We start from the raw sequence: 16,747 nt of genomic DNA, 5'->3' as shown, positions 1-16,747 counted from the left end.
TGCGGAGGAGGAGTTAACTTTTTTATGTATTTGCTTAGTGTCCTCCTAGTGACAGCAGCATAACACCCATGGTCCGGTGTCCCCCAATGAAGCGTAGGAGAAATAACCAGGTGAGCAGTGCTGCATCATGTGTACTACTGTCGTCTGGATAGCGCCCCATTATACTTGCTTGTCCCCCCAGCCATCTCTATTCTCTTCTAATTAGCAACACTTTTGCCATGTTCAAGTTTGTCAGGAAAAAAAAAAAAAAAAAAAATTAGCAAGGGAGAAGAATTGGCATTGATCCACTCTTTACCTTGCTACACTGTCTGTGTTATAAATAAGTGATCATATATCACATTACTAATATAATTACCTTCTGGGGTCATCCTCGCCAGCTCTGGAACTTCCACATAAAAATTCTTTCTATAGGGCTCATATTCAATCTTCCCGTGATCCACTGGCTCCAAGAGTTTGCGCTGCTTAGTTTGGAAGCCAGTCAAAGCCGTTTGAAGATCAACCTCCTCCTCCTCTGAAGAGTACTGCAATTAAAGAGAGAACTCAAAGGCTCAATTAAGCAATGGTCACAAGGCCCACCTACATTTCACTACCACATCTTTCACATCTTTTGTTTTTTGGCCTTTGGCGTCATAGCCAGTTTTGAAGTGTGCAGAATTATTAGGGAGCTTGTTTTCTCAGGAAAAAGGGCAAAAATAGAGATTTACCCGACTGTAAAAAGTAAAAAAAAAAAAATAAAGAGGGATGCAAACTGTTGAAATTGTGTGGCTATTGGATGCGTGATCACAACAATACCCATCAAAGGTTTTGTTGCATCAGGGAGGGTCACAAAAACTTCATGTACCAGGTGTTTGGTGGTCAGAGACACGGCCGACGTAAGAAGGCTGAAACCTCCACTTTAAAGACACAAAAGTACAAAGTGTTCAGTGGTCAGAGACATGGCCATGATGAGGGAGGCAAAAACCTGCAAACGTTGCTTATTTGTGACTTGCAGATTTGGTGCAGCTGTAAACCAGCAGCATGTCAATTCTTTCATTGTTTTTGCTGCAGATTTCTCCCATACTAATGAGTGGTGAAACATTTGCAAAGAAAACACATGTAAAAAACGTTTAAAAAAAAAAAAATGCACCCATTATTGCCTTTGCATTTTTTTTTGTCTATTTTTGTGCCTTGTTTTAATTTGCACTCAATTCATTGTTCCATTTGAGCCTCTTTTTACGTTATTTTATCTATGATAAATAACAGAATAACAGGTTATTTTCCACTTTATGGGCAGCATTTAGCAATTCCAGATCTTTTATACTAATCAATTGTGACTTAAAGCCCTCCCCCCCGCAAAAGTTGGTGCAACTTCACTCCAATCCACCCCTGGTGCACTTTTGAGCACACCAGTATTTTAGCACAAATTTTGTGACAAATTCACTAATTTTGTAGTCAAAAGTTACAAAAAAAAACTTGCAAGACAGAAACGCTCATGCTACATTTGTGCACAATGTTGGGCGTATACGCACAGGAGGTAACCGGCAAATAGCGTGCACAGTCAGGATTCATTACGATGCAGTGGTCGACTGTAGAGAGACGTACATGGTTTGCATACGTTTCTTTGCCGTAGCCCTTGGTTTAGGAAAGTGCACTGTGATTTCTTACACAGTTTAACAGTATGTAGGTGTGTACAGCCAGACGGGGCTAAAGAACACTTTTAGCCTCTGGTGAATAGCTGTCTGTAAGGCAATGTTAAAGTATGTGTTGGGAAAAGCATACTGTAGGCTAGGTGCACATCATCTACCTCTAACACAGAAATTTACTGTCCGAGCATTGCGAATGAGATTTCTGAAATCTCATGCACACGTTCCTTATTTTATCCTTGCAGATTTATATCTGCAGCATGTCAATCCTTTGTGTTTTTCCTCATTGTAATGAACATGGGTATTTTTTTATTCATTTTTTTTCCAGCTAAGGCTACGTTCATATTTGCGTTGTTGGGCGCAGCGTTGTCGACGCATACGTCATGCGCCCTATCTTTAACATGGGGGGCGCTTGGACATGCGCCGGTATGCGTTGTACTGCGTTTTACGACGCATGCGTCATATAGACGCACAAGACAGGGCGCAGGGAACGCTACTTGTAGCGTTTTCCCTGCGCCGAAAGTCCCGATCTGTAGGATCTTATGACAACGCATGCGTCGCAAAACGATGCGTTGTGTACATGCGTTGTTGGTTGCGTCGCATCTCCGATGCTGCGCCCAACAACCCAAATGTGAACATAGCCTAAGAGACACATTTTTGATGCAGAAATGTCTACAGCTAATACCTAGTGTGTGCTGATATGCTATAACTCTTCACATGCCGCTTTCCCCATCAACAGCAGCATCTGAGCTGTTAAAGTGCTATGATGGGGGAAGGTCCGGTCCCAGGGCACATAGCAGGAGCTCAGCTGTGTATAACAGGCTCCTACTGTGGATGGCACGGGCTTAACCCTTGTGTATTCTCAATTGCAGAAAACACATACAATCTGGCTGTACAGTTACGTTCAATTGTGGGGAGGGGTTAATCGATAAGTCAGGTGGTAAACGTGGACTACCCATCACGCGGCAGAACAATGAAAATTGTGCCACTTTGATTGTGTTTGGAAATGTTTTCTCATGGTAGACAGAGCCAAATCGGATTACCTCCATAGCGTCTTGGTCATTCTCCATTAGCTCTCCTTTCTTCTTCGTGGTCTCCACATCATCCTTTTTAGTCGTCACCACAGTAACTACCTTTGTTACTGTTGAGCCAGTTTTCTGTGAGGAAAAAAAACAAAACATGTAGAAAATGTAAGGCTTTTCATTGCTAAAGTGAAAAACGGAGGGGCTGAAGTAACCATGAACGATGCCAGACAGCCAACCAGCTTTGTTTAATGGCCGTCAGGATGAGGACGCTCCTGCCTGTGTCAGAACAAATATGGGAATATATGGGTAACAGCTGGAACCACACGAGCGGGTCTGACATTGTGCTGACAGGGCAGTGTATACGGTTAAAGCACAATAGGTTTTGAAAACAACTACAGAGCCTTTCTGGAAATGTAATCTGTGGAGGTCTGTAATTTTACCTGAAACCTTGCATCACTAAGTTCCATTCTTAAAGGGCCACTGTCACCCCCCTCCAGCCGTTATAAACTAAAAGAGCCACCTTGTGCAGCAGTAATGCTGCATTCTAACAAGGTGGCTCTTTTAGTTTTAGGTTCAAGTATACCCCAAAAAACGCGATTTGATACTTAGCCATAATTGGTGTCTCTAGCCACGTAGGCTGCTCCTCCCTCCCCAGCTCGAAACGCTCCTCTGCCGTCACTCACATCTTCTTGGTCTTTCTGCGCCACCCCCTCAGCGCTGTTTACGTTTTCAAACCGGCGCCTGCGCTGTGTAGTATTGTTCTGCGCAGACGCAGGAAGCTCTGGCCGTCTGCCGTCCAAGCCAGGCTTTCACACTGCGCCTGCGTGGGCAGTGCGGCCCCCACCTTTGGAATCCCCGCCCCGCACTGTGTTATGCATTATGCATAGTGCGGGGCTGGTATTCCTGGGCATGCGCACAGCATGTTGCATCCTGTCAGCCCGGTCCCCCGCCTTACTGCTTCTGGATACAATATACAGATCGTGCCTCCTCCTCCTCCTCTAGCAATCGCCGGGCAAGAAGCAACTTTGGAAACTTGCCTGCTAGGTGGGTAAAGATCACCCCCAATTTATTATCAGATCAAGACCCATAAATAACACACCTACACACAACACCTAGCAGGCAAGTTTCCAAAGTTGCTTCTTGCCCGGCGATTGCTAGAGGAGGAGGAGGCACGATCTGTATATTGTATCCAGAAGCAGTAAGGCGGGGGACCGGGCTGACAGGATGCAACACGCTGTGCGCATGCCCAGGAATACCAGCCCCGCACTGTGCATAATGCATAACACAGTGCGGGGCGGGGATTCCAAAGGTGGGGGCCGCACTGCCCACGCAGGCGCAGTGTGAAAGCCTGGCTTGGACGGCAGACGGCCAGAGCTTACTGCGTCTGCGCAGAACAGTACTACACAGCGCAGGCGCCGGTTTGAAAACGTAAACAGCACTGAGGGGGCGGCGCAGAAAGACCAAGAAGATGTGAGTGACGGCAGAGGAGCGTTTCGAGCTGGGGAGGGAGGAGCAGCCTACGTGGCTAGAGACACCAATTATGGCTAAGTATCAAATCGCGTTTTTTGGGGTATACTTGAACCTAAAACTAAAAGAGCCACCTTGTTAGAATGCAGCATTACTGCTGCACAAGGTGGCTCTTTTAGTTTATAACGGCTGGAGGGGGGTGACAGTGGCCCTTTAAGTACTGTCACAAGTCTGCTGTCTGGCCATTCATTGCATTTTAACATATTAACCCCTTCCCGACATTTGACGTACTATCCCGTCGAGGTGGGGTGGGCCCGTATGACCGCCGACGGGATAGTACGTCATCACCGATCAGCGGCGCTCACGGGGGGAGCGCGGCCGATCGCGGCCGGGTGTCAGCTGCATATCGCAGCTGACATCCGGCACTATGTGCCAGGAGCGGTCACGGACCGCCCCCGGCACATTAACCCCCGGCACACCGCGATCAAACATGATCGCGGTGTACCGGCGGTATAGGGAAGCATCGCGCAGGGAGGGGGCTCCCTGCGGGCTTCCCTGAGACCCCTGGAGCAACGCGATGTGATCGCGTTGCTCTGAGGGTCTCCTACCTCCCTCCTCGCCGCAGGTCCCGGATCCAAGATGGCCGCGGCATCCGGGTCCTGCAGGGAGGGAGGTGGCTTACCGAGTGTCTGCTCAGAGCAGACACTTGGTAAGCCTGCAGCCCTGCACAGCAGATCGCAGATCTGGCAGAGTGCTGTGCACACTGCCAGATCAATGATCTGTGATGTCCCCCCCTGGGACAAAGTAAAAAAGTAAAAAAAAATTCCCCACATGTGTGTAAAAAAAAAATAAAAAAAATATCCTAAATAAAGAAAAAAATATATATATATTATTCCCATAAATACATTTCTTTAGCTAAATAAAATAAAAAAAACAATAAAAGTACACATATTTAGCATCGCCGCGTCCGTAACGACCCAACCTATAAAACTGCCCCACTAGTTAACCCCTTCAGTAAACACCGTAAGAAAAAAAAAAAAAAAACGAGGCAAAAAACAACGCTTTATTATCATACCGCCAAACAAAAAGTGGAATAACACGCGATCAAAAAGACTGATATAAATAACCATGGTACCGCTGAAAACGTCATCTTGTCCCGCAAAAAACGAGCCACCATACAGCATCATCAGCAAAAAAATAAAAAAGTTATAGTCCTGAGAATAAAGCAATACCAAAATAATTATTTTTTCTATAAAATAGTTTTTATCGTATAAAAGCTCCAAAACATAAAAAAAATGATATAAATGAGATATCACTGTAATCGTACTGGCCCGACGAATAAAACTGCTTTATCAATTTTACCAAACGCGGAACGGTATAAACGCCTCCCCCAAAAGAAATTCAGGAATTGCTGGTTTTTGATCACTCTGCCTCACAAAAATCGGAATAAAAAGCGATCAAAAAATGTCACGTGTCCGAAAATGTTACCAATAAAAACGTCAACGCATCCCGCAAAAAACAAGATCTCACATGACTCTGTGGACTCAAATATGGAAAAATTACAGCTCTCAAAATGTGGTAACGCAAAAAATATTTTTTGCAATGAAAAGCGTCTTTCAGTGTGTGACGGCTGCCAATCATAAAAATCCGCTAAAAAACCCGCTATAAAAGTAAATCAAACCCCCCTTTATCACCCCCTTAGTTAGGGAAAAATAAAAAAATTAAAAAATGTATTTATTTCCATTTTCCCATTAGGGTTAGGGTTAGGGCTAGAGTTAGGACTAGAGTTAGGGCTAGGGTTATTGCTAGGGTTAGGGCTAGGGTTGGGGCTACAGTTAGGGTTGGGGCTAAAGATAGGGTTAGGGTTTGGATTACATTTACGGTTGGGAATAGGGTTGGGTGTGTCTGGGTTAGAGGTGTGGTTAGGGTTACTGTTGGGATTAGGGTAAGGGGTGTGTTTGGATTAGGGTTTCAGTTATAATTGGGGGGTTTCCACTGTTTAGGCACATCAGGGGCTCTCCAAACGGGACATGGCATCCGATCTGAATTCCAGCCAATTCTGCGTTGAAAAAGGAAAACAGTGCTACTTCCCTTCAGAGCTCTCCCGTGTGCCCAAACAGGGGTTTACCCCAACATATGGGGTATCAGCGTACTCAGGACAAATTGGACATCATCTTTTGGGGTCCAATTTATCCTGCTACCCTTGGGAAAATACAAAACTGGGGGCCAAAAAATAAGTTTTGTGGGAAAAAAAAGATTTTTTATTTTCACGGCTCTGCGTTGTAAACTGTAGTGAAACACTTGGGGGTTCAAAGTTCTCACAACACATCTAGATAAGTTCCTTGGGGGGTCTAGTTTCCAATATGGGGTCACTTGTGGGGGGTTTGTACTGTTTGGGTACATCAGGGGCTCTGCAAATGCAACGTGACGCCTGCAGACCAATCCATTTAAGTCTGCATTCCAAATGGCGCTCCTTCCCTTCCGAGCTCTGTCATGCGCCCAAACAGTGATTCCCCCCACATATGGGGTATCAGCGTACTCAGGACAAATTGAACAACAACTTTTGGGGTCCAATTTATCCTGATACCCTTGTGAAAATACAAAACTGGGGGCTAAAAAATCATTTTTGTGAAAAAAAAAAAGAATTTTTATTTTCACGGCTCTGCGTTATAAACTGTAGTGAAACACTTGGGGGTTCAAAGCTATCAAAACACATCTAGATAAGTTCCTTAGGAGGTCTACTTTCCAAAATGGTGTCACTTGTGGGGGTTTTTAATGTTTAGGCACATCAGGGGCTCTCCAAACGCAACATGGCATCCCATCTTAATTCCAGTCAATTTTGCATTGAAAAGTAAAATAGCGCTCCTTCCCTTCCGAGCTCTGCTATGCACCCAAACAGTGGTTTACCCCCACATATGGGGTATCGTCGTACTCAGGACAAATTGCACAACAACTTTTGTGGTCTAATTTCTTCTCTTACCCTTGGGGAAATAAAAAAATGGGGGCGAAAAGATCATTTTTGTGAAAAAATATGATTTTTTATTTTTACGGCTCTGCATTATAAACTTCTGTGAAGCACTTGTTGGGTCAAAGTGCTCAACACACATCTAGATAAGTTCCTTAAGGGGTCTACTTTCCAAAATGGTGTCACTTGTGGGGGGTTTCAATGTTTAGGCACATCAGGGGCTCTCCAAACGCAACATGGCGTCCCATCTCAATTCCAGTCAATTTTGCATTGAAAAGTCAAATGGCGCTCCTTCCCTTCCGAGCTCTGCCCTGCGCCCAAATAATGGTTTACACCCACATATGGGGTATCGTCGTACTCAGGACAAATTGCACAACAACTTTTGTGGTCTAATTTCTTCTCTTACCCTTGGGGAAATAAAAAAATGGGGGCGAAAAGATCATTTTTGTGAAAAAATATGATTTTTTATTTTTACGGCTCTGCATTATAAACTTCTGTGAAGCACTTGTTGGGTCAAAGTGCTCACCACACATCTAGATAAGATCCTTAGGGGGTCTACTTTCCAAAATGGTGTCACTTGTGGGGGGTTTCAATGTTTAGGCACATCAGGGGCTCTCCAAATGCAACATGGCGTCCCATCTCAATTCCAGTCAATTTTGCATTGAAAAGTCAAATGGCGCTCCTTTCCTTCCGAGCTCTGCCATGCGCCCAAACAGTGGTTTACCCCCACATTTGGGGTATCAGCGTACTCAGGACAAATTGTACAACAAATTTTGGGGTCTATTTTCTCCTGTTACCCTTGGTAAAATAAAACAAATTGGAGCTGAAATAAATTTTGTGTGAAAAAAAGTTAAATGTTTATTTTTATTTAAACATTCCAAAAATTCCTGTGAAACACCTGAAGGGTTAATAAACTTCTTGAAAGTGGTTTTGAGTACCTTGAGGGGTGCAGTTTTTAGAATGGTGTCACACTTGGGTATTTTCTATCATATAGACCCCTCAAAATGACTTCAAATGAGATGTGGTCCCTAAAAAAAAATGGTGTTGTAAAAATGAGAAATTGCTGGTCAACTTTTAACCCTTATAACTCCGTCACAAAAAAAAATTTTGGTTCTCAAATTGTGCTGATGTAAAGTAGACATGTGGGAAATGTTACTTATTAAGTATTTTGCGTGACATATGTCTGTGATTTAAGGGCATAAAAATTCAAAGTTGGAAAATTGCGAAATTTTCAAAATTTTCGCCAAATATTCGTTTTTTTCACAAATAAATGCAAGTTATATCGAAGAAATTTTACCACTATCATGAAGTACAATATGTCTCGAGAAAACAATGTCAGAATCGCCAAGATCCGTTGAAGTGTTCCAGAGTTATAACCTCATAAAGGGACAGTGGTCAGAATTGTAAAAATTGGCCCGGTCATTAACGTGCAAACCACCCTTGGGGGTGAAGGGGTTAAATACTAGAATTAAAAAGCTTTTGTACTTTCCACATAAGACATTCAAATTAATACTTTACAGACAGGATTGCAAATTATGCATTCTGAGGTAAAAACATTTCACTGCCTGTTTTACCTCACAGAAAACAGCAGCTGTGATCCCATGCTGTCCTGTCTGTATACTTTCTTCTGCTACCTCCGCTGCCCAGGAGATGTGATCCTGTGCTGCAATGTCTATATACTCTCTTGCTACCTCCCCTGCCCAGGAGCTGTGGTATGATCAGACCATGTTCCTGTACGGTCAGACACAGTCATTACACAGTACACAGTAGAGGAACATTTATAAGATTATCTCAGCACAGGAACATTTCTTTAAAAACATATAAAATTGTGGAACTTATTTTTATTCTAAGATCATTTGATTAAAATGACTTTGTGAGGAAACCCCTTTACGCAATAAAAATGAATTATGTAAGAAGTCAGAAGACTTGTTAGCAGTGCCAACCTTTTCACTTCCACCTTTCATACTGCCCATGTTAAACTTCTTAACTTCTTCTTTGACCTCTTCCATATAAGCATCTAGCGGATCCAACTCCTCATCCTCCTCCTCCTGGGCTTCTTTCTCTCCTTCCGTTGGTTCATCTTCATCATCTAAGATGGAAAAAAAAAAGCACAAAATATTAACAAAATATTTTAAACAAACACCGAGTAAAATAAGGAAAACCATAAAAATATGTATACCATCATCGTCTTCTAAGCTCCATTTCTTTCCTTGTCGCATTTCTTCTACTTCTTTTCTCAACTCTCCAATAGTTTCCACAACTCTCTTACGCTGATCTTCCCTCCATTTTTCTACTCTTTCTTTACGTTTTCTCATTTCTTCTTCAAGCTTATTCTGATCAAAATTCTGAAAGTGCAAAAGGATGGCTTGGTTAGAACAGCAAAATACATTCAGCACTTCATCCTTTGACTCATTAACAACCTAGGATAGATATATATTTTTTGTCATGGGTAGAAAAAAAAAAAAAAAATATGAAAGTCTCAGAAGCACACTATACAGTTAGACAGGTTTAGGGAATTTAAAAAAAAAATTAAAAGGGGTTTCTTCAAGAAACTAAAAATCATTGCCATGGTGACCGAAGGTTTGTGTCAGTGCAGCACTCACAGGTATAAAGGATTGCAATACTTTATAACACAGTGCTGAAAATTGAAATGTTGATTTAGCACCAAGTAAGAAAATTTTAAAAAGTACAAATATTTAATAAAAAAAAAAAAACGTTTTTATTGGTTTATTATAACATAAAAATACAAGTACACATATTTGGTATCGGCGCGTCAGGAATGATCCAACCTAGAAGACTGACAACACTTATTAAAAAAAAAAAAAAAAAAAAAAAGAGGCAAAAATAGCTTTTTTCATCTGTCGGATGCAACGCAATAAAAAGGAGATTTTTGTGTACTCACCGTAAAATCTTTTTCTCCGAGCCAATCATTGGGGGACACAGGACCATGGGTGTTATGCTGCTGCAACTAGGAGGACACTAAGTAGACAGAAAGATTAACTCCTCCTCTGCAGTATACACCCCTTCACTGGCTACAATTCAACCAGTTCGGAAGTAAAGCAGTAGGAGCATGAACAGAAGACAAACTATGTCAAAACCAAGGAAGTAACAACAAGCCAAACAGGCTAACAGGGTGGGTGCTGTGTCCCCCAATGATTGGCTCGGAGAAAAAGATTTTACGGTGAGTACACAAAAATCTCCTTTTCTCCTACGCCTCATTGGGGGACACAGGACCATGGGACGTCCTAAAGCAGTCCCTGGGTGGGGAGCAACATATGCTAATACCCCATGTACCACTGGCTTACGGCTAAGGTACTGCCGATTGCAGAATGCGCCTGCCAAGGGTGGCGTCTGCAGAAGAGAGAGAATGGATGTGGTAATGTTTGGTAAAAGTGTGCAAACTGGACCATGTCGCAGCCTTGCACACCTGCTGTGCTGACGCCTGGTGCCGAATGGCCCACGAGGCGCCCACCGACCAAGTAGAATGGGCCTTGATCCCTGCTGGGATAGGAACACCTTTGACACGATAGGATTCTTGAATAGCCGACCGAATACATTTGGCTAGAGTAGCTTTGGAAGCGGGAGAACCCCTCCTTGGTCCCTCTGGAAGTACAAACAGGACATCCGACGTGCGGAAGGGAGCCGTCCGCGAGACGTACCGTCGAAGAGCCCTTACCACATCAAGAGTGTGCAGAGCCTTTTCAATGCGATGGACTGGTGCCAGACAGAAAGAAGGCAGAACAATCTCCTCACTTAGGTGGAAAGAAGAGACGACCTTGGGCAGAAAATCGGGATAGGTCCTCAATACTGCCTTGTCCAGATGAAAAATTAGAAACGGAGGGCGGCAGGAGAGTGCAGCCAGCTCCGAAACCCGTCTGATGGACGTAATAGCCACTAGGAAAACTACCTTCCAGGAGAGGAAGGTTAGGGAAACGTCCTGTAGCGGTTCGAAGGGAGTCTCCTGAAGAGCTCCGAGGACTAAGTTAAGATATCCCACAGATCCAAAGGCATTTTGTAGGGAGGCGCCACACAGGAAACTCCCTGGAAAAAAGTCTTCACCGGCAATCTATTGGCAATCTTTCGTTGGAAAAGGATTGACAATGCCGAAACCTGACCCTTTAGAGAGCTAAGTGCAAGACCCGACTCTAGTCCAGATTGGAGAAAATCCAATATGGCAGGGATAGAAAATACCAGAGGAGAACGCCCTTGTGCGTCGCACCATGAGAATAAAATTCGCCAGGTACGGTGGTAACTGCGCATGGATACAGGTTTCCTGGCCCTGATCATGGTGGAAGACACCTTGGGAGTGAAACCCGCTTGGCCTAGAATCCAGGATTCAACGGCCAGGCCGTCAAAGACAGGGCCCCTGAGTAGGGTTGAGCGAAACGGGTCGGCCATTTTCAGAAGTCGCCGACTTTTGGCAAAGTCAGGTTTCATGAAACCCGACCCCTGTGTGGGGTCGGCCATGAGGTCGGCGATCTTCTGAATCTGGTATCGGAATTCCGATACCGAGTTCCGATATGTTTGCGATATCGGGAATCGGTATCGGAATCCATACTTAAGTGTTAAATAAAGAATCAAAATAAAAAATATTGATATACTCACCCTCGGACGCGCCCTGGTACTAACCGGCAGGCTTCCTTCCTAAGAATGAGCGTGTGAATGACCTGCGGTGACGTCGCGGATTGTGATTGGTCGCGAGCGGTCACATGGACAAGCCGCGACGTCATCTAAGGTCCTTCACGCGCTCATTCTTAGGAAGGAAGGCTGCCGGAAAGAAGCAGGGCGCGTCCGAGGGTGAGTATATACCTAATAGGAATATACTCACCCTCGGATGCGCCCTGCTCCTTCCGGCAGCCTTCCTTCCTAAGAATGAGCGCGTGAAGGACCTTAGATGACGTCGCGGCTTGTCCATGTGACCGCTCGCGACCAATCACAAGCCGCAACGTCACCGCAGGTCATTCACGCGCTCATTCTTAGGAAGGAAGCCTGCCGGTTAGTACCAGGGCGCGTCCGAGGGCGAGTATATCAATATTTTTTATTTTGATTCTTTATTTTACACATTAATATGGATCCCAGGGCATGAAGGAGAGTTTCCTCTCCTTCAGACCCTGGGAACCATAGTATCCCATTGCACTGCATTGGGTTTCGTGTTTCGGCCGACCCCGACTTTTTTATAGGATCGGCCGATTTCACTCGACCCGACTTTTGAGAAAGTCGGGTTTCGTGAAACCCGACCCGATCCTATAAAAATAAAAGTCGCTCAACCCTATCCCTGAGTTCTGGTGGTAAATCGGGCCCTGTGAGAGAAGATCCACGCAATCTGGAAGACGTCAGGGGACGTCAACGACCAGCTGAACGAGTTCCGCGTACCATGCTCGACGCGGCCAGTCCGGCGCGACGAGGATCACTGGTACTCCCTCTGCTCTGATCTTCTTGATGACCCTCGGTAGCAGGGGAAGAGGGGGAAAAATGTACGGGAGGCAGTATTGACGCCACGGCAGGACCAGGGCGTCTACTCTGATGGCCCGTGGATCGAAAGACCGTGCAAAGAACTGTGGAACCTTGTTGTTCAACCTGGATGCCATGAGATCCACATCCGGGGTCCCCCAGCGATGACAAATCTGCTGGAAAACCTCCGGGTGAAGGGACCACTCGCCCGAGGCGAAACCCTGGCGGCTGAGGAAGTCCGCTGCCCAATTTTCCACACCTGGTATGTGGATCGCCGAGATGGGCGAATGGTTGGACTCGGCCCAACGCAGGATGTGGGACACCTCGAGCATAGCCGTCTTGCTGCGGGTTCACCCTTGATGGTTGATGTACGCCACGGCCGTGGCGTTGTCGGACTGGATTCTGACGGGGTGACCCGCCAGAAGATGGTGAAACTGGAACAACGCTAGCCTGATAGCTCGTATTTCCAGGAGATTGATGGACAGGCGAGACTCTCGAGTGGACCACCGCCCTTGAGCTGTGTGATGGTTGAAAACCACCCCCCAGCCCATGAGGCTGGCATCGGTGGTCACCACCAGCCACCGCACTGGGAGAAAAGACCTTCCCTGGATTAGGGAGGACTTCAGCGTCCACCACCTGAGGGTCTTCCTGACCCGTGGGGACAGAGTGAAATGACGGTCAAGGGAAGATGGATTGCCGTCCCACGCCGACAGTAGCGCATGCTGTAGGGGACGGAGGTGAAATTGCGCGAATGGAACAGCTTCCATGGCTGCTACCATCTGCCCGAGCATGCGCATGCTGAAGCGGATGAGTGGGAGACTGGACGGGAAAGACTCTGAGCTCCCTGCTGCAAGGCCAAGGCCTTGTCTTGAGGGAGAATGACCAGACCGCGATAAGTGTCCAGTGTCATCCCAAGAAAAGAGATCCGTTGGGCCGGAATCGGAGAGGATTTTTCGAAGTTTATCTTTCAACCCAGGCGAGAAAGAGTATCCACCGTGAGAACGACGGACTCTTCGCAGGCTGGGTAAGATGGACCTTTTATCAGTAGGTCGACCAGGTACGGAAGTACCACCACTCCCCTGGAATGAAGAATGGCCATGGCAGCCGCCATGACCTTCGTGAAGACTCTGGGAGCGGTGGCGAGGCCGAAAGGCAAGGCCACAAACTGGAAGTGTTCTCCGCGAAATGCGAAGCGGAGGAACTGCTGATGCGGAGGGAAGATTGGGATGTGGAGGTAAGCATCTTTGATGTCTATGGACGCCAGGAATTCTCCTTTTTCCATGGACGCGACCACAGAACAGAGGGATTCCATTCTGAAATGTCGAATTTTGACAAATTTGTTTAGAAGTTTCAGGTCCAGAATCGGACGCAGCGATCCGTCCTTCTTTGGGACCACAAATAGGTTCGAGTAGAACCCTTTGAACCTTTCGTCTAGCGGAACCGGAACGATGACTCCGTCTCTTTGTAGGGCCCGAATGGCCTGGAGAAAAGCTGTTGTCTTTGATTTGGGAGGGCAAGACTGGAAGAAGCGTGTAGGGCGGGGGAAGGGGGGGGGGGGAGGAAAATTCTATTTTGTATCCGGTGGACACCAGTTCCCTGACCCACTCGTCGGAAACGACCGAGAGCCAGGCTTGACGGAACAAGAGCAGGCGCCCTCCTACTTTGTTGGTGCCCCCTGGATGTTGCAAGGAGTCATTGAGTGGAGGATCTAAGGGTTCTGGATCCCCTAGACGCGGGTGGTCTCGGCCTGGGTTTCAAGCTACGGTTAGGTCTGTAAGAGACCTGGGAACCTCGGTCACTGCGCGAGCCTCGTCCTGATGCGGAGGCAGAGGATGTAGATGACCAGTTGGTATTGGTACGAAAGGGCCGAAATCGGGATTGTTGTTGATACCGAAACGACCGGGTAGGCTTTTGTTGGGGGAGAAATTTACTTTTTCCCCCGGAGGCATCCGAGATTATTTGGTCTAATTTTTCTCCAAATAAACGACCAGCCTGGTAGGGCAGAGATGTCAAAGAGCGCTTGGAAGCCGAATCTGCTCGCCAATCCCTGAGCCACAGGGCTCTTCTAATGGAGATCGCATTCGCGGCTGCCTGTGCAGCGCAATTGGCTGCGTCTATTGAGGCGTTGACTACGAAATCCCCCGCCTGGGCTATCTGGTTAGCCAGGTTGATCGCGTCTGGAGGTAGGTCACTAACTTGGATGGTCGTGGAAAGGGTCTCGGCCCAAGCGACCATGGCCTTAGCCACCCAAGAGGCAGCGAAAGATGGGAAGAGAGAGGCTCCTGAGGCCTCGAAGACGGAGCGAGCCAGATAATCAATCTGACGGTCAGAGGGGTTCTTAACGGAGGAGCCGTCTGACAAGGACAGGATGGTTTTGGAAGAAAGATGTGACACAGCAGGGTCCACTGAGGGGGACTGCAGCTAGTCCTTGAATAGTTCCTGAGGAAAAGGATATTTGGCCTCGATGGGCTTTTGACCCATGAAGCGTTTATCGGGACAGTCCCTGTGTTTTTGTACAATCTCCTTGAACTCAGGATCAGTGACAAAAACCTTTTGGACACGTTTAGTCTTTTTGAACGACACCACGTGTTCGGGCGTAGATATGGATTCCTCGGCCACCTTCAGGGTCTGGTTGACCGCTTCGATGAGAGAATCGAGTGTCTCTTGGGAGGTGGAGGAATCCTGAACGTAGGAATCGTCGGACTCATATTCAGAGTCGTTTGGGTTGTCTGGAGAAGGGGACCGGGAAGCGGAGCTCGCCGACGCTGAAAGACCAACTGGCCCGTGGTCAGGGGATGGAACATGGGTACGTTTTCTGGAACCCCGAGTGGAAAGTGACATAGTACACCCCCTGCTGGTGGACAGATCTGTACCGTCGACCGAATTATCCGCGGTCTGACTTGAAGGGGGGCCCCGGAGGGAGTCAATTGCCCTGACTAGGGAAGCCATAGATCGTGACAGAGAAGCTGCCCACTCAGGGGGGCTAGGCTCTACAGGGTCGACGGTGGCGGCGGGAAGCGGCTGCACAGAGGCCGGGACACAATCAGCACACAACGGGTTACTGTGAGCTCGGGGCAGGGCCATATTGCAAGTGGCACATACAGTGAAAAACACTGTGCTTCTTGTTACCCTTTTTAGTCTCCTTGGAATGAGACATAGTGTCTTTAGAGACAGAGCGGGGCAGTATACGCAGGGAAAGGGTTAAGCTTTCTTGAAGCAGCTTACCCACGGTCCTGTGCCTGTGTCCCCGGGGAGGAATGTAGCCGTGGCGGTTCCTGGACAGCATGGCCACCTAGCAGAGAGATGGCAATATGGCCCCCGAGATCCGCAGGGCGCCTCTCGTCCCAGATGAGAAGCGCCAATATAGGGGGCGGGGTTACGGCCGTGGGAGGGATCTGCCGACTGCGGCCTACTCCGGCTGAAAAGCCGGGGACTAAATTTCCGGCCTGCCCGGCGATGCGCGGCGGCGACGGCTGCAACGGAGCGTCGCTAACCACCGCAGACTCCCGACCGCCGGCGCCTCTCCCCAGGGACTCTGCCGCAAGTACCGCCGGCGCCTGTCCCCATAGAGCTTCAGAGCGCGGGGGGATGTGTACTCACAGTGCCCTCGGGTAATGCAGGTCCCCCTGTCACCTGCGCGCTCCATCCATCCTGTGAGCTCCATCCTCTTCTGTGAGTGGAATCTGCAACGCCATACAGTGTGGGCCTTGTCTGTCGGGCCCTCGGAGAGGTACATTAGAGCCAGGCTCTATGTGCTCGCCGTCTAGCAGGTGGGAAGGGAGATCGGGACCAAAGATGGAAACCGTCGCCCCATTAGAAATTGACGTGCTCCAGCGTCGCAGGAGAGGGACGGGGAGGTATACTCGCCGTGCTCGCCTGTTGCTGGTTCGGGGGAGAGCGGACCCTATAAAAGGGATCTGTCGCCCCCTTCACTCCGTTGAATAAAAAAATAAAAATTTACAAAAAGATAAAAATTCTAATAAAAATTAAAATAAGAAAGTTGGGGTCTGAAAACAGACCCAAGTGCCTCCTACAGACACTAAGCAAGAACTGGTTGAATTGTAGCCAGTTAAGGGGTGTATACTGCAGAGGAGGAGTTAATCTTTCTGTTTACTTAGTGTCCTCCTAGTGGCAGCAGCATAACACCCATGGTCCTGTGTCCCCCAATGAGGCGTAGGAGAAAAAGACAAATGTAAATAAAAATGGTACCTCTGAAA

At 47.1% G+C, this 16,747-nt stretch overlaps 1 protein-coding gene across 1 annotated transcript in view; it reads right to left on the bottom strand.

Moving 5' to 3' along the window:
* DDX46 (DEAD-box helicase 46) overlaps positions 1 to 16,747 on the bottom strand; it is a 126,661-nt gene that overhangs the window by 85,975 nt on the left and 23,939 nt on the right. Inside the window, exons 5-8 of the mRNA XM_077266086.1 lie at positions 9,259 to 9,424; positions 9,023 to 9,168; positions 2,666 to 2,779; positions 356 to 521 (exon numbers count right to left, since the gene is read on the bottom strand). Of these exons, the coding sequence (XP_077122201.1) occupies positions 356 to 521; positions 2,666 to 2,779; positions 9,023 to 9,168; positions 9,259 to 9,424 (592 nt within the window). The remainder of the gene's footprint in view (positions 1 to 355; positions 522 to 2,665; positions 2,780 to 9,022; positions 9,169 to 9,258; positions 9,425 to 16,747) is intronic.

The sequence above is a fragment of the Ranitomeya variabilis genome, chromosome 5 (genome assembly GCF_051348905.1).
Source record: "Ranitomeya variabilis isolate aRanVar5 chromosome 5, aRanVar5.hap1, whole genome shotgun sequence".
Taxonomy (NCBI): Eukaryota; Metazoa; Chordata; class Amphibia; order Anura; family Dendrobatidae; genus Ranitomeya; species Ranitomeya variabilis.
The sequence above is the reverse complement of the archived record's forward strand: the minus strand, read 5'-3'. Positions and strand labels throughout refer to the sequence as shown.